The 18,791-nt window shown below is 40.5% G+C and overlaps 1 protein-coding gene across 2 annotated transcripts in view; it reads left to right on the top strand.

The window, feature by feature from the left end:
• The window catches only part of tafa5a (TAFA chemokine like family member 5a), a 144,996-nt gene that overhangs the window by 121,165 nt on the left and 5,040 nt on the right, over window positions 1-18,791 (top strand). For both annotated transcript variants that reach the window (XM_086060190.1, XM_086060191.1), the window contains exons 3-4: window positions 7,156-7,283; window positions 14,944-15,112. In XM_086060190.1, coding sequence (XP_085916316.1) covers window positions 7,156-7,283; window positions 14,944-14,952 — 137 coding nt within the window. In that variant the 3' untranslated portion in view covers window positions 14,953-15,112. The remainder of the gene's footprint in view (window positions 1-7,155; window positions 7,284-14,943; window positions 15,113-18,791) is intronic.

The raw sequence follows: 18,791 nt of genomic DNA, 5'->3' as shown, positions 1-18,791 counted from the left end.
GGTTTCACACCACAATGACGCCGCACCAAAATAAGATGCAGGAAAAGCGGTACGTTGATGGGAGCGAGAATACGACAGCCGTGCTTAAACATGCATTTAAACCACTCAAGCTTGTTCCGGTCCGCACAATCATCGTAAGATTCGAGACGCCTCGTTTTCCGTCGCTCGTTATTGGTCGACTTTGTCATTGCTGTGAAATGAAGTTAGCGCCTTCCATGTTGAGTGTGAAGAAAGAAGCGTGAGGAAAAACCTGTTGCTGACGACTTTGTGTTGTCCTTGTCAAACAATGATCGGCAAAAAGTCTGGACTGATAAATCACTGCTTTAGCAAAACTTAATTTAACTAAATTTGGCCGAATTTACAAATAATGTATCTTTCTTCATCTATCCATGCCACTAGCCTATAGTGACAGGCAGAACAATTAAATGCTCCTCTAATAGATTGCATAGTACTGGGAGCAATTTTGAAAAAAAAAAATAGTTTTAGACTGATTAATATTTGCATGCTGACTCCATAATTTGACAGGTTTTTTATTTGCTTGCCACACCTTACCCTCCAGATAAGCAAATTTCCACTGATTAGCTGTAATAATACTGTAGAGCTGATTCTAGGATTGGACTCATCTCCAGCTACGTGGCAACTTGTTGGCGCGGTCACAATTAGGTCAATACGATCAATTTCTGACAACAGAAAGCTAGCATAGTAGGAATTAAGAAGTACTACTTTGGAAAAAGATAAGTAGGTTATATTCATTGTATGTCAAAGTCTGTCAGAAAACAGGGATCTATTATTCAAAAACTTGACCTGATTAAGAAAAACTGAGATCAGTTTTGCATTCCACCCCCAAAAATGAGTTGTGGGTCGATACCGATGCCGATTATTAGTGATCAAAGAGGCCGATGGCCGATATTTAAAGCTGATATTCATTTTCAGTAAAAAAAAAAAAAATAAAATAAAAGAAGGGGGTAATACTGGCGTCAATGTTTTTTTAAATACAAATGCCAATCTTGACTTTTTTGTAATGTCTTAAACCATGTTTATTGAACAATTTTTCAGACTTTTGAAAATGTAGAAGTTTATTTTTATTTTTTTTAATTTTTGACTTTATTTAAAATGTATTTTTTTGTTTATGTTCAGGGAGCTCCCAAGGTTATCTTAAAAAGTTAAATGGAAATTTAAGCAAATTAATACCATATTGCGCTCTATATTTTTCTACAGTAAATATTTGTTTTCCAAAATTCAAAAATACCTGAAATCTTAAATTTTCACAATTCTTTGTTTTAATGTCGAACAAAAACAGGTTCCCAGGGTCAGTAGCATCTCTTATAAAGTTAACAGAAATTTTAAATAAAAAGTTCTCTAAGATTAAAATGGTTTTAGATTTACCTTATATCGGCCCGTCAGATTTGTATCTGTATTAAAAACAGCTGTCAGACCTAACGCAACAAAAATTGTGTTCCTCAGTGTACAGTTACCTGAACATCCATTTTAATTGACATTTTAGTTTGGTGTTCGGTGAGATTTTTCTCTAGATAGCTTAGCTTGGATGTACTTTTTTACTTAAACAAGCATTGACAGCCGTAAACAGTTGATATGGGTGCAGTCCAAGGTTATTTTAGTTAAGTAAACTAACGAAAAAACTAAAACTAAAATTCAAAAAACTATTTAGTTAACGAAATAAAAACGAAGGTGCTTTTTAAAAAAACTGAAACTGTATTTTATGTTTACAAAACTAACTAAAACTAACAAAAAATGTCCTTTGTTTTAGTCTTTGGTAATACATTTAATGCATGACCCTTAAGGGATGATTTTAAATGTTATTTTAAGTAGATTTATTTTGATATTAACCGCAATAAAGACATTTGAAAGTGTGTCACACAAAAGTGACATCATCTAGCAGCAGCCAATAGAAAAGCACCTTCAGATGATGTTGCTCCCATCGTGTTTTTTTAAATATTGCGGACAATCAATACACTTTTTTTTTTTTTACAAAAACTAATACTGAAACTAACTAAAACTAAAACTAAACATTTATGAAATAACTAAAACTAATAAAAACTAACAGAACCACCTTGAAAACGAATTAAAACGAACTAAATTAAAAAACCAAAACTCAAAACGAAATAAAAACTAACTAACATGAAAAATTCCAAAACTATAATAACCCTGGTGCAGTCCTTATCCAGTTTACACCCAGTAACATCTCACTGGGAGCAAATCTAAGGTGACGGCGAACTATACAAAAACCAAAAAAAGCAAAAGAGCAGTGAAGTTCATGAAGAATGAAAACATCCATCAGTTCTGCCCTAAAAAAACAAAAACAAGTCCATGCAAAATATTGTGGATTCTCCATGTGCTTTGTTGATGTTTATCACTTGCTGAAGCACAGCCGAGTGAGAATAAATTGCCAATTTTCTAACGATGAAAGGAGAATGATGGGAGGGAGCAGGCGCCTCTTTTGTGTGCTTATGCTTGCTTGCATGTACCACTGGGACATTTTACTCTTACAGTAGGATGAAGAGCCCAGGGAGGAAAATCCTGGCACATTCATCGCACTTCAGGTGAAATGAAGACACAGTGAATTGGCTTAAAAGGTTATTTGACTCGTCTGAGCTTGAGCAACATGGCGGCGCATTAGTGAAGAGGAGGAGGAGGAGGAGGTGTGCAGGAGTGAATTGATGAAGAGCGCTGAGTAGAAAACACACACACGAACACACACGTGGATGCTTCTTTGTATGCGCCAGCTCCAATTTACAAGCAGCTCATCGCAGGAGGGGAATGATGAATAATGTTGATTTGATGCTGCTGCTCGGCGCTAACAAATCTGAGTGGCAGAAAATGCAACCTTCAAGCAATCTGATGCATGGCTTCAATAAACATACACATGCAAATATCGCCTCGCAGTCATTTCAACGCTCTAACTGTCTTTTCATGCATATCAAGGTGTTGCGGAAATGGTGCATTATTTCAATGGACTGAGAAAAAAAGGGCGATTCCCTCCCAAATGGCGTGGGAATGAAACCTGTCCCGTCTTATTTGCTGTTTGTCCTTTCTCTCAGGCTCCTCATATTGATGGAATTTGACCATCGGGACACGTTCAAGCAAGCTCTAACTAGCGTCGCAGGTGTCGTCAACCTTGTAATCAGTCAGTAGGCCAATTTAAAGGGTGGCAAGTAGTCACTGGGCTGTATGATGCGCAACAACCATTCTGTCCCCTTTATAATTATCAAAACGTTTCATCTGCGAGCGGCGCTTCACATTTATCACCTGAGATCTGATCTGTCATCGCGTCGGCCCGCTCTATCCCACCCCGCCGCTATATTTCACCGTCTTGGCATGGGATTAGAGCAAATTTATTAGGCCAAGATGCTGGCTGCTGACACCAGTGTGATTGACCATTTGGTGGGGAGATAAATGCCCCACCGAGGCTTTAATAACGTTCTCGACGCTGATGATTTTATCCAACAAGCATGTGTGTGTGCTTGCATGTGTTCCCAACAGTGTTCTGGGATATTAGTTAAAGCAACAGGATGTAAACATATGAGCAATTTGGATGTCCAATAGCGTGCCGCACGATACACACCACCACTAGAGCTAGCAAAATTAATCGATGAATCTACAAGTAATCGATTATCAAATTAATCGACAACCGTTTTAATAATCTGGTAATAGTTTGGAGCCATTTTCTAATTTAAAATGGTCCAAATCCTCAGATTTTAGCATATCAACAGTAATTGTTCACTTATTTTTTGTAGTCCTTCATCAAAGAAGACTATCTTCTGTGTTTAATCAAAATAAGACATTTGCAAACATCTGTTTTTACTTTAGAAAACAATGAACAAACTGTTAACATAGTACAGCATCAACCCCCCTTTTTTTAATCACTATACCAATCACTGGTTATAAAACAGCTATCAGGGAGAAAAAATGCTTTTGTAGTACTCTTTAATGCAAAATTAAAAGAAATCCGATTAGTCGATTGAATATTTGATAGATTAATTGATTCTAAAATATTCGAAATCACCTCATCATCACCGCACATAATTAATTATTTAATTCATCCTCTAGTAATCTTACAGAAACGGGCAATGCGAATCATTCATAAAGTCGTTTTTTTCTGGTCACACTCATGGTCTGTTTATTCAGTCAAAGTCATCTTATTGTGATACTGTATGCTTCCTGCTTTTTTATCATTGCGGGCATATTGTCCATTACCATTGTTGATATACTTTTGTCTTTGTTGACCCCCGTTCACATTTATCCCTCTGAGATTTTAGCTTTGGGAAACGAATATGAGTGTCTGGAGTCGTTCCATAGCAGCAGTGTTTACTTGGCATGTTTTTTATATTTCAAGTACCTTTATTGAACTTTTTGACATGTATATTCCCACATAAAGAAGTATAGAAGAGGCAACCTCTGCATGTTTTTTTCTGAGATAAATAAGGACAAAAACAAGCGTTGTATGCGAGCGCGCTTCTATATTGACCCTCTCCCGGTCACGCTGCTGATGTCACACGGCCTCGTGGTCTAAAAATAGCACTCGTGCGGCACTATTGAATTCAACAGAATTTGGTTAGGTTCAATTCTATTAAACACTTGTTGGAGAGTCAAAAACAGTGTTGAGTCTATATCAGTATTTCATATTTCTTCGGTGAAAGCATATTAGCATTAGAAGTCACATAATGGCAGCTGCTCAAGGTGACCGAGAGAGCAAATTTATAGATATGAAGCAAAGATGTCTTCAACATGTTAAGGAGGGTGCCAGGCTGCCAGCGCCCCATGACCGCCACGACAAAAGAATTTGACACACTATTTCATCCATGAGTCTGTTTTCGCAGACGCAAAGGTAGAACAATATGTCCTTTCACTCTCTTTATTGTTTTTCCCATCAAAGCCCCCCTCCTTTTCTTTCTGTTATTGTATCCTTCCACGTTTCTCCACTGACCATAGGCACAAAGATGTCCAGGATATTACTTACCACGTAGGCTACTAAAAACTGCTGCTTTGCCCAAAATTCCCCATTTTCCACCCACAGTGAGACATTCCCAAAAAAAGTTCCACATTGTTACCATTTCAAATTCAAACTGTTTTGACAACTTTTTTTTTTTACATTCCTCAAATTCTATTTTTTACAACAACAAAATCCTAAATTTTAAAGTGTTTTCTTCTTCTTCCCTATTTCTTAGCTGATTCAGACCTTTCCGACTTGTTCGTGGGAACTTTTTTTATGATAATTAAAGTGTCCCTATGCAATAAAAATAATACAATTCCCAAATTAAGAGTTATTATGTATAATTAACTCTTCCTTCCACATTTCTTAATCAAGATCATTCAGTACATTTCAGTTCAGTTTGAGTGCTTCAATTGCATTCTTTAATCCAGGGGTGTCAAACAAATGGATTTAATCCGGCCCGCGAGATGATTTTATAAAGTCCCACAAAAATTCTAATGTCGGACCAAAAAAATCAGTTGGCCAAAATCAAAACATATAAATTCGTAATTTCACAAGCAGTCCTTAGATGAGCAATGCAGCTTGTACACGGAATTGTCCTGGATGTTTTTACACACAACTTAAAGTTAACGTTGGTTTAAAAAAAAAATAATAATAATCAAAGACTGACATACGACACAAATTTAATTACTGGTAACATAAACACATATGACAAGGATAAATGTCCTTATAACTTCATGAACTACGTCACACAATGCATTCTGGGAACAATATATATGCAAAACAGGTCGATTTAACATGTCCGGAACTCATACAGGCAAAGTGTTGCTACGTGCCATTTGCATTCATGTTATTTTATGGAAGAATATAATTAAAGTTGAGCAAAATAATGTAGGGCAGGGCCACAAATAGCGAAAATCGTTGTATTATTGACGGTAATTGTTTTTAAGTTATATTCCATGATTTTACCGATCTGGCCCACTTGGTAATGTATTTTCCTCCACGTGGCCCTTGAGCTCATTTGAGTTTGACACCCCTGCTCTAACCACTGCAGTTTGGCATTACATGTATGCGTTGCCATCGCAACCCCCTGACTTTTGCAGGTCATTGAGAGCGGAGCTATTAAAACATTCACACACACACAAAAAAAAAAGTTAGTGAGTGAGAGCACATAACCGCCCAGCTTGACAGTGGTGTTGGTTCCCCCCCTGCGGCGCTCAATGGATCGATCCTTTTTTTTTCAAATGATTCAAACTGCTCTTCCGTGTCAGTGTGCCAGAGTGAATCACTCATCACACTTTAGTTTTTTGTGCGCCTTTAAAGTTCCCAGCACCGGCAATCAGCATCCACCAGGAGGGCGACTCCAGGTTGATTTCAAATGTACCACGATTGCTTCCATTGCTTTACAATCTCTGCAGTCTCATTTCATGACATCCAATTTCACCTTCAGTTTATTCTTTTCTCCATACAAGTTTGGCAATAATTACACATGGACGTGTTTATTGCATGCTGGTGAGAATTGATGTGTTTGTCCTTGTCTTTTCTTGTTCACGGTGCTCTTAGGTTTTGTGAAGGTTTTGAAACGACAACGTTTTAAAGTGTCTTCTGTGGTCTTTTTGGAGTATCATAGGAGATTCTCTAGTTTAGATCAGTATTTCTTCTTACCAGGCAATTTTCTGTAAAGAGTATTCCGCTTAAAGCATTTTATCCTCTTCTTTTTTTCCTTCCTTTCTTTTTTTTACTACATTTTGTTGTTTGTTTTTTTCTGGGGTTTGTGTTAGCATCTTGTATTGAATGCATTCACCTGTCTGATCGCAACTCGTCTCCATCTGTCTGATTGGCGCCATCTTGGCCTCATCTCTCATTGTCAGCCCCTCATTTCACATCTTTCAATTGTGTCTGCGCTTCATTGCTCTTCATCTGCCCACATCCCTCATCTGCCCTCCAATCGGAAACCTGTCCATTTTTTTTCACTCCATTTACAGTCGTAAGTGTATTTTCAAATACCACCGCCCCCCAACCCCCCCCCCCCATCTAACCCTATCCCATCATTTTTCCATCATGTTCAACCCCCTGCTCATCCCTCCACTTTTGTCTCTATTCTCATCTTTACATTCAGCTATTTCGATGTTTTTTTTCTTCATCTGTTTATCCCCCCTGATGCAACAGCCCCCCTTTAATCGTTTTCGCCATTTTCTCCACAGCTGCCATTGTTCGGAAAAAGCAGTGGTGTGAGATGGTACCGTGTTTGGAGGATGAGGGCTGCGACCTGTTAGTCAATAAATCTGGCTGGACTTGTACGCAGCCCGGAGGCCGAGTCAAGACAACCACGGTGAGTTCACGCTCTCTATTCTTCGATTCAAAGTGCTTCCCTTTTTGTCAAAACATGATCCCTGGTGATTTTACACTTTTTATGTATATTATGTTTTTCACGGTCTTGTTCCATGTAGAGTACAGGTAAAGCCAAGCGACAACAGCAAAATATTTGAAAAGGTTTCCTACTGGCGGATAAATCACTGCTTTTGCAACATATAAATTGGCACCATTTTTTGGGTCATGTTCAGCATAATAAACTGCAATCGCTTTCCACTCGGCTCATTTATTTTCATACAGAAAAAAAGGGAAAAATGCTTCTGTTTGTTGCTTAGCTGGAATTAATTTCACCAATCGCTTTTTTGAAAAAAATGATTAGTCAGAAAAGTTGCTAAATACTTCAACCACATCACTACATTGTAAAGCAGCTACTCTCTGAATGGTACCAAGTTGTTAGTGCAAACTGTGCATGTCAGTGGAGATATGCTTTGAATTACAGAATCGGTTTAGGAAACAAGGATTTCATGAAGTAGTATTGACAAATGAGTTCACAAACAATTATACTATTGTAGTGGTTAGCACGGCCACCTTTGTGTCAATTGGTTGTTCTCCTTCTACCTTTGTGCACTGACCAGGATGAGCAGCAAAAACATGCCAACCATCCCAATGACGTCCAGCAACAATTACGGTTTTGGTTTGTCACAATTTGAGGCCATTTGGTTTGTTACTTCGTTGCTTTGGTGACTAAATGCTCCAATTATCTTCCTCTAGGCCTCATTTGGTTCTGTGCAGACAGCATATGTCATTTCATTTCTTCCAGCGCTGAAATCATGCGGCTACCTGCTGTGTCTGAAATGATTTCGATTGAACAATCATTGTTTGTGCGATGACGCAGGATTCCCTGTGGAATAATGACAGTGAATGGCTTGAGTAATGCGTGGTTGCTGCATGTGCACAGTGGGGGATGTGTTTTCTTGTCATTATATGGAAAATATGTGAAATTAGCATGACCATACAGATAGCAAAAAATAACTGGCACTATTATGTCCTTTTCAAACTTGAATGATACTTGATTAAATATGTTACCGCCTGGTGCTAGTTCAAATTAAGAGACTAAGTGGGGGAAGCTGGGGTCCTCCGTTAGAGCCGATGATCCTTCACATCAAAATTCTTTATTTTTGTTACCCAATATAGTACAAAATTATTGTTTTGCTAAAAAGGTATAAAAATAAATGTAATGCATCTGGCCACGTTCATGAGCCACATAAGCACTCCCTTTTTCACCTCTGTTACAATTAGATGTCATTGCGGGGGGGGGAAAGAAAGCAAGAAAAACGGTGTAGGCCTAGTGTACCAAAAATAGCATGGATAAAGTACTTACTCCAATAAAAAGACAGCCATAGATAAAAATAGGTCGATTTGATGCTCCTTCCGAGCTAACTGCATGGCACAGGAGATGCTAATAACATCTGTCTGCCATTACATTTGAAAAGACTCTCTCCTAGCAAGGCCGCCACATTGACACACTTTTTTGCCTCCTCTTGTCTACAGTCAAGTCTGTTAATCTACATATGACAAACGAACAGCGCAAGCCGGAAACACGCAACCATTGTCTGTCGATGTAACAGCGCACTTTCCTGGCACTGTGGAGAGCTGCGAACAATTCTGGAACTAAAAAACAACAAACAAACAAACAACACAAAACCAGCAACAAGCACTATAACAGATTTTCTGTTGTTTAAATCTGGGAATCTGTTAGTTCCAGGTGAGTTGAGGCTGGCGCTGTATTTGGGTTGTTGGGACAATTTTCCAGATCCGCCGCATTTCCATCCGAGCTTGCAGCAGGTCATTGTATTTACAACCTCACTTTTTAACTCCAACTATAAAGCACCAAACCATCATTTCAACTCAGCCGCAAAAAAATTGCATAACCACTTGAACAGCGTGCAAAATGCAGATTCACACTGGTGTGAGCCACTAAAATCACCCACCCCCATTTTAAGCGCCAAGTATTGTAGTGTAATGCTGATCCCTTTCAAATTGCTGCTCATTAATAAGCATAAAAACATCATCTTTTCAGCCTCTCTTTGTTTTCTACTAATCGAAATTTACATTAGTTTTTTTTTCTACGTCGTCTAGAATTATCTCAAAATGGAGGCACTCTTAATGTTAATGGAAGAGGCGTTTCATAAAGGCAAAATTGCTTGTAGTTGTTATTACCACCTTCGTCATTTCACCCACGTCCCCATCCGTGCTTTCTTCTTTAACAAGAGACGCAAGAGAAACACTCATCCCAAACATGAGCGCGGCTCTTGCGCACACGCTCACGACCCCGGCTGGCTTGTCTGTGAATGTCAATGGGCGATGGCTGAGGCATCATTAAAGCATCTGTCATAATTGAGTCATCAGCTGACTCACTTGTTTATGCCCGGCTGCTAAAAGACGAACATACACATCAGTTAGTTCCTACCATGAGCCGTTGACGCGCATCCGGATATACCTGCTTGCGGTCAACCGGGGTGACAGCCGCTCTATGTTTCACCTACAATGTCATTTGTTATCCGGGCGGGCAAAGATAGCCCGCACACGCACTCATAAGCAACATGCATCGGTTGCATCCATTTATTATATTTGACAGCTATAAGAGCAACGTTTGCACACGTGTGCGAGTATGCAAATGCAGCCGTCAAGCATGCATTTAGAAGCTAACGGATACTACACAATGTGAATGCCCACTTTGCCGCATACGTTTGGGCCTACTTGTACCTTTCATATCCCGCTCGAGGATGTCAGTCATCGCTTGGAGATGACAGGTATTTCCTGCTTGGCTCATTGGTGACTTTAATCCCGCCGACAGCTCGTCAAACGGCCGGACGGCCACATGCATGCATCTGTCCCAGGCGGCGTGCATGTTTAAGCAGCTTTCACTGTCAGGGATTTTAGTAGTTGGCAGCAAGCAGTCATGGGTCACCGTTTCAAATTCCTTTCAAAATATGAATCGTGTCAGAGACGCGACGGACTAATGCGGCGTTGAGGAAAGTCGAGCGAATGTCTGATTTTAAAGTCGCCCCCAAGGTCGATGATTAGCCTCACACAAAGGAGGTCTCATCTTTGACTCGAGGCTGAGCCTCAGCTTCTTACAGTGTTAAAAAGCATCCCTTTTTTGCACTGCCTATTCTTATCCAGCTGTCAGGCGTATATAGACAATCATACTCACACTCAGATTCACATCTATGGGCAATTTAGAATGAAACTACCGTATGTAATTTTGGATTGTGGGAGGAAGTCAGAATCACTCAAGCATGGGGGTAACATAAATTCCACGCAAGAAAGCCCAGAGCCAGATTTGAACCCCCAACCTGAGAACTGTAATGTGGATGTGCTAACAATCGTCATCAATGTCTACAAAGGAATGACGACGATGTCATTTTCCAAAAACCATGGTTTTGTGTTTTTGGTTTGAATTATCCACAAAGACCTTTTGTTCAAAACAAAGTACAGAAATCCTTGAATCCTGAAATTTGCCAATTCTCGAATGCCAAACTGGACATATTCATTGTATATACAGTTTAAATTAATACAAGGGTAAGTATGCCCATTTAAAAGTACCAGCAAGATTTCAATGTAGCCACTTCACAAATTCTCTGACCAAAGCCGCTCTTCACGATTTGGCGCGAGAAACCAACATAAGCCACAGCTACTATAGACTGCCAGGGGCGAGCTGGCCGGTCCATCTTCGGGCCGGAATTGATGAATAGTAATCGGGGCATTGTGTGCCCATCAGTCATTTGTGACTGACAAGTCATCAGTTGCAGCGGGGGACGGGCTCCCGCACCCCACCACCCAAAGCTCTAGATCAGCAGAGAGAAAATGGATGAACGGCACAGAACATATCTATCCCAAACTACTAAATATGTAAAAGGAAATCTTTCAGAAGGGAAAAAATATCCACCATCATGTTTTCTTCAGACTCTTTGATACAATAACATGCAAAAGCAAAAGCCTTTACTCAATTTACTTTGAACAAATGCCATTTTTCCCGAGGCTTTTCCGAGTATAAGCCCACACTGGCCCTCTACGTGGATGTTGCCCGAGGGTGACTGAGGCTCGTGCACAGTCCACTGAGCATGTCCGACCTGTCCGTCAGGTGTTTGTGTGAAAACATCAATGCAGACAAGCAGGCTCATCCCTTGGGGGCGTTTGACCAAGCCAAGTCAATCTGACTCAGCTCCATAAGCCCCATAAAGGCTATTTTGGACAAATGTCAGGAAGCACTTTGCGTGCATTGGTCAGATGTTTCCGAGTTTCTTTCTCTTCTCTTTTTCTTGATTGTTGGGTAAGAATGACACGGCTGACCTCTTTTGTGAATTTACCATCAAACACAGTCCTGCGTCTCCCCTGAACATAAACATTGACACTCATCCAGAAGCTAGCTTTCTGTTCAAAAATAGCTTCCGTACATGTTTTTTTCACATCATGGTCCTCTCACTAAACCCTCTCCCTGCGGATTTATCTCAGTCTGAGCCTGCTTTGAAAGCAACATGGCAGGCCTGCCAATAAAATGACAATATTGATATTTTTTCAACATGAAGATTGATATGTACATGCTTACTGTGGACCCTGACAGTAACGCTTTGAACAAGGTTACTTTCACTATTTACTGACAAAAAGGACAAATATCAAACAGGGGAAATCCTGTAAATGTTACAGTCATGTCATAGAATTGATTGCAGGATGAAGGACTGAACTGTAGGACTAAATTTGAAATATTCACTGCAACAAATGACATGCAGTATAAGTGCACTGATTTGTTTGCATGTGCAAGTACCTCTCATACCAAACTGTTTTACAAAACTGTATCGAATCTTTTTACCATATATTATTCTGATTATATTCATTTATTGGACAGACCTTGAAAAGTGACCCCATGCAAGAAATGGAGACAACACAAGCCATTCAGGCGGAGGGCTTGGATTCCTCTCCATCTTCTCTGCTACTAAATGAAGGCAATATAGTGAGTGGAGTTACCACAGTCAAATGCTTTTGCCGCCTTTGCAAAGCACTGTCTTTTGGCAAATGTAATCTCAGCCGTCATCTTCCATCCTTCCTCCCCGCTTTGTGATGCTCTCCCCAGAGGAGGATGCTCGGCATTGTGCCCTCCACAGTTTCAGACTGGCAGATGAAGCGACACAACAAGCGCCCTTTTTCTCTGTTTCTCTGTTTGCTGCATGGGGTTGACGCTGGGTGAGGCAGAGTGATTGCGCCATTAGAGGAGAAAAAACAAAATAATCGCAGGTAATCCGGTAGGTTTTTGTGACAGCCTGATAAAACAAACAATTGGAAACAGGCATAGAAAGCAGAGAGGAAGCGGCGGTGGCGGCAACAAAAGTATTCCGCATTACTTAAGTTGTTTTTGTCTGGTGAGCATTAACTGCTGCTGTTTTGTTGCTCTGTGCACGTAAAGCAGCATTAGGTTCTAAGTAACAACTTCAAAATCATCACCATCAGTGCAGTATGTAAATGAATGGACTATTTTAGGTTCTGACTGTATTTGTTGTTTCTCTCAGTCAGTCACTACTGCAGGAATTTCACACCATCCGGCCACTATCAGTTCATTTGGTTTTATTGCAGCAAAGTACTGTTCAGGTATCTGTGTTGTGCTGACAATTTTTTCATTTTGTGTCTGTCCTCCTTGAAATGATGGAGAATCACAGTTCTGAGGTTCGGGGTTCGAATTTGTCGGTACATAATTACAGTTATAATCACGACTGTTTCACCTCTCAGGGGATGGGAACATTGCTCAATATCTCTTTCAGTGGGAACAAACTTGAGCATAAGATAATCATGTATCAGGCAGTGGCTGTCTGTTTTCTGCACAAAATATCTTAGCATCCACTCGGACCCCCACCCCCCGCGTAAGGAGCATAGAAAATGCATGTTTTGATCTTGGTCTCCTTACAAAAAGTTGTTTATCCTGGCCGGCTTTGAGGGTATTTCTGCAATCACACCAATGGTAGTGGCCTCGCGAGCCCTTTCCCCATCATCTGCATCGTTGTCTCCCTGTGGAACAAGTTGAAGACAATCCTGATGGGATCTCCCCATACTCTCCTTCAGCGAAGGTTCTGGGTTGCTACCAGCTTCTTTAATTGATCCCTCTGGGTATTCCAGGCACATCCAAAGAGTGCATTGAATAGAATTGCCACTAAGAAGACAGCTGCTTGGCCTGCCCAGACATGCAGAAAGATGGGAAGACGAAGACCCCCTTGCTGCTAACCATCCATTCTGTTTTGAGTTTTCTTTTAGAGGGAGCCAAGTCAGCACACCTCACCTTCCATTTGGGGAACTCGGGGAAAACATTAGAGTGTTAGCGAGGGGCAAGAGGGAGAAGCACCAAGAATAAAAAAGTGCTGTCTCCTCATGTTCTTCAGAGAGGAAGCGTTTGGATTGATGTACTAAGTGGGGAGCATTGCTTAAGTCTTTGCTGGCCAGTGAAAAGTGTAAAGAGCTAATGTTTCCAAGCCAGATTGCCAATAATGGTGTGTTTCAGCCATCTCAATTTGGCACAAGCAGATAATTGATTTCATAAAGTAGGAAGTGATTGATAGCTCATGTGCACGCCGCTGTCTTCGATTAGCAGACGGCTGCAGATGAACAAGGCAGATGAACTATTATGTTCATTGTGACACATATAGCTTTTATTTATTTATTTTTTGCTTCTCTTAGTGTCACAAATTGTGAGAGTAATTAGAGAGGACAAAGCTGAGAGACTACGTTAAGATAACTGTCCTGAATTAAAATCTAAATCACATTGGACACTCAAAATCTAAACAATTTGGAGGTTTAACAGACTTAAGGAAAATTACGTGAAAAACTTCAGCACGAATAAGAGGGGGTACTAGAGGAGGAGCTACATGACCGCCTTGGCCACCCCAACGCCTTTGGGAAAAATGTTGTTATCTGTGATTTTTCTGCCATTTTTCACACAAATGCAACTGTTAGACCACTTGATAGTCTGCCACAAGTTGTTTCGATCTGTATGCAAATTCCAAAATACCACGTTTATCTATTATTATATTTTTTATAGTCCTCTGCATTTAAACGCGTGAGCTTTTAGCGTAGTGTAGCTTATCTTGGAACTGCAGATTCTCAAATAAAAACAGGCAAGAGGCTTTTTCGAAAGTTTTCGTTTATCCCAAGTCCTAAAATTTGTGAATTGTGTGATTCTACTGTCCCAAACCGGTAGACAAAAACAAAGATTGTGTTTGATATCCACACGGTAAGCATGCACAGCGCAAGGGGAATGTAAAGCAAATAAATGTTCTTGTCTCTTTTGAGTTGTTTTTTTAATTCCCTCCTTCCCTCCCTCCTTTTTGGAGCACAATAACTCCCATAACCATTTTTCTCCTCGGTTTGCCAAAGTTTTGAAGGTGGTTAAATGTGACACTTTGATAAGCCAGTCTAATAACACTGCTGCAGAAAAACAACAGCACAATGCTGATTACATTACGTGTTGTTATTTTATCAACATTTCGCCTTCCAAATTGGACTCCCACACGTCTATAGTGTATTTCATTAGCGAACAAGAAAGCTAAAGTGAAAGTGGTGGCGGTGAAGGCGTGACCGTGTTCAAGTCCAGACGGAGCAAAACGTCCTCATCTGTGCACTTTTCTCCCCCCCAGGCTCTATGACGTGACAGGACTCTCCCTCCACATTGTTGCACTATGGAGAGCATTGACGACCCCCTTGACAGGCAGCCAGACACCACCCACCACCGCCACCATTATCACAAGCCCGCTCATTCCCTGGAAGCCCTCCAACCTGCACGGTGGTCCTCGTGGAGGCAGAAAGGTACCAAAATAGCCCTTTGTTTGTATCCCTTGACAAAACATTTTGATGGCCAAACTGTTAAAAGGAACCCCGACTGTAATGACAAGTTTGCACCATATTATTTATTTGGTTGTGAATGTGAAACGCCTGTAAAGAAAGCAAGGTAACCCTCCATTGTGTTCCTAAAGGGACGATCAAAACTCTTGAATGCGTCTGGTGAATGACGAGAGCACGGTGTGGGGGAGGGTGACTCTCCCGATCGCAAGTTGTTTCTTTAGGAACGCTACGAGGCTTAACTTGCTTTCTTTATAGGCGTTTCACGTTGCTCGGCAGAGAGCCTGCCGCCATTCTCCGTCACTAACGCACTAAATGTGTTTCAACGTACACAAAACAATGGCGGCGTACGTCCAAATAAAGTTTCTACAAAATGTATTAAACTGGAAATGATTTTTGAAAAATTAATCTCATAGTTATGTTAGTAACAACCAAATACATAATATAGAGCAAACTTGTCATGACAGTCGGGGTTCCTTTTAAATAGAAGTAATGTTTTAGAACACTATAATTTTTACTTGATCACATAAAACCAATTGCCAACAAGAGAAATAATGGGCACAAGAATCCCGATATATAACTGAAGCAACTGTCTGCTTGTTTGACATCCTTGTTTTGCTTCTTTTTTTTTCTTTTTGCGTTTAGCCCACCAGTTCCCTGGTGGGCGTTAAACTAGCAAATATCCATGTGTGCTGCAATACAAGACAGCTCCATCTGTGTTTCCAGCTTGTTTCCGCTCTTGCTTGGCATCGGCACGCCTTAAGCCTGGCGAGCCCTCACTCCGATGGCGTCAGGATGAAAGCAGGCGCCAGACAGGGGCAGCAGATATTAATGCACGTTACTGGGACGGCGGAGTAGCCGCACGGACATTCTTAACTTACGGTGCAATAAAAAGGATTAGGACCAAGTCATAAAAGTGCCCATTCTTGTTGAGCTTCAGAAAAGCAGGTTCCTCTACCAGTCAATATCTCTGGCAGTTATGGGCCCTTTTATGATTTGCTTTTAAGAGAAAATCTGATCCCGCTGTTTCTTTCCCATCTAGACAGCGAGCCCCTTGGTAGATTTGCAGCTAAAAATAGACATTGAAGGAATCCATGCTCAGATACTTGCACAGCACATCATAGAAGATCTGTTTACCACCATTTAAGCAAGACCAGAATGCAATTAGAACGATGGGCCCCATAAAGAAAGACAATGACATAACCTCGGTTACAAGCCAAGTTCTTTGTTTCAGAGGCGAATTAATGCATTTGTTCCCTGAGGTCATTTTTCTGCGGATGGGATGTCATGTTGCCTCTTTAAAAGAAGCTTTCTGATCATCTGGTATTGAGCAGATAGCATAGACATCTGGTTGATGTTGTTACAAAACATACCAAAAAAGGCTCGTTTGTGGCATAACTCGACAGATAGCGAGCTGCTTGAGCGTCTGGAGGACTGTGCATGCTGCGTACGTACATGCAGTTTTGCTGCTTCAGGCGTGTAACGAGCCATTTCCCACCGCTTATTAACCTGTGGCTCATTGCTAACCTGCTGATGAATATTCATCGGGCAGGCTTTTGTGGGAGGGAGGTGCAACAATGCAGCAGGAATGTGACTGTTTCAGTGATAAATGATCAGGCAAATGTTTATCAGGCAGCACAATGCCCACTAAAACAACAATTCAAAAACTCGTAATACATTTAAGAAGTATAGTTTACTTAAGTTGACACTGATGCTTTTTTATTTCAAATATATAGAGGTGTCAGTCGATTCAAATTTGTAATCGTAGTTAATCGCATGACATCAATAATTAACTGACGATTAATTGCAAATTAATCACACACAACTTGACGCCAGTCCCCACAAATATATGCATTATTATTTAATTTATTACTGCTAAATTGTGTTATAGTGACTCCTTTGAACGCTTTTATTTTGTTAAGTTCTCGGATGCGCATCGATTGTAAAGTGACACCGCTTTACTGCAAGCCTAGCTAGAGCCGCTCTGCTGCTAGCAAGCCAAGAAAGACCATGACTGTTACACTTAAGAGCTATTTTCTGTTTGTTGCTGAATAAAATACACTTCACATCTAAAGATAGGGTGACTTGGGGTCACAAGACAGCGTCCATTCGACTCTTGGCTCTCACGGTTTGAGAGTGCCAGTGCCACAGACACGTCTTGGATAGCTGGAGAAAACTAGCTCGTTGCTAACGGCTAATCGAGTTAGTTCTTCAAAGCAGAGAAGCGGTGGAAGTGCTACACAGTCCAAATGGCTCCTCCACACTGACATTCTGCCCTTTATACATTGTATTTTAGCTCCAGTGTAGTACAGTGCATTTATATTGGGTCATTTTGATGTGGACATTTCTGCTGCTTCACGATTGGAATTCCCTTAGTAGAGGCTTTCCAAAAAATGTGTGCCGTTAATTATAAATAATTTTGACACCCTTTATATATATATATATATATATATATATATATATATATATATATATATATATATATATATATATATATATATATATATATATATATGTATATATGTATATATATATAAATATATAAATATATTTGCTTTTTTATTGTCAACTGTAAGCTTCACTAATAAATACTATACTGTACATAGTAATCTGACTAAAGTGTTTGGGTGGCAGTTTTGTTTCAAAATACAGTACACGTAAAGTTTTGAATGTGTTTACTTATGTCAGTGTTGGTGGCAACCAAATGGATGCATTTTCTTTAATGCCCCCTTTAACACGTTTAGTGCGGGTCCGTGTGCGTTGACATTTGCAAGGGAGCCGGCCAGAATACACACGCAGAGGAAATGTCAAGTTGTGGCGGTCATATGTTGGCGGCAATTTGCTTTCAATCCCAGCTGGAGAGTGACTGCCTATGTATTATGAATGCCGATGTCTTTCGCGCCAACAGATGTGCCTGCGTACGCGTTCACTCTAGTGCACAAGTCAAGCACATATAGAATGTGTCAACAAATGTACTGCATCCTTTGCTGCGCCTCAAGACAGGAAGATGTCATGTGTCTGGAATTCAATGTTTTCCTCTTCCTTGGATGAATATCGATATGTATTGAGTGGAATGCCCGGCTGTGACTGTGCACAAATTAGACATGAATACACATGGATTATTTACGTTTCGCTGCAGCCACCACTCTCGACGATCGCTTCAAATTTGTCAGTCAGTTTATAGCCAGACTTCATCTTTCTCTCTCTCTCTCTGCTCTCGCTCGCCATTCCTGCATGCCCAAGAATGGCATCTAGTCGTTGGCTCTCATAAGATATAAAATAGAGTAATATGGCAGTTTCCTGATAAACCCAAGGTAATAATCACCTAGGTCCTGGGAATTTTATTCATAGGGCAAATTCATCTGATATTCATCTGACATTGCTTCCTCTTTTAATAGGAGACTTGCATTTCCCCCAGATGAGATTTTTGTGTGAGGGAGATTTATGGGTGGCTGTTTGCCACAAGGCGGGTGCGAGTTTGTCTGCGTGTATTGTGTGTGTCTGCGAGTACGGGCAAAAGAGGAGCATTGTGGGAATATAAGAAAATGAGCACGGCCGACTGCATGTGGTAGTTTACGGAAAACAAGACCATTTCACTGCTAGCCATTTGCATTCCATTTCAGTCCAGCATCCTTGACTGCCATTG

The sequence above is a fragment of the Leptonotus elevatus genome, chromosome 17 (genome assembly GCF_054856555.1).
Source record: "Leptonotus elevatus isolate MCC_2025b chromosome 17, RoL_Lele_1.0, whole genome shotgun sequence".
Taxonomy (NCBI): Eukaryota; Metazoa; Chordata; class Actinopteri; order Syngnathiformes; family Syngnathidae; genus Leptonotus; species Leptonotus elevatus.
This window is presented reverse-complemented; position numbering and strand designations above follow the sequence as displayed.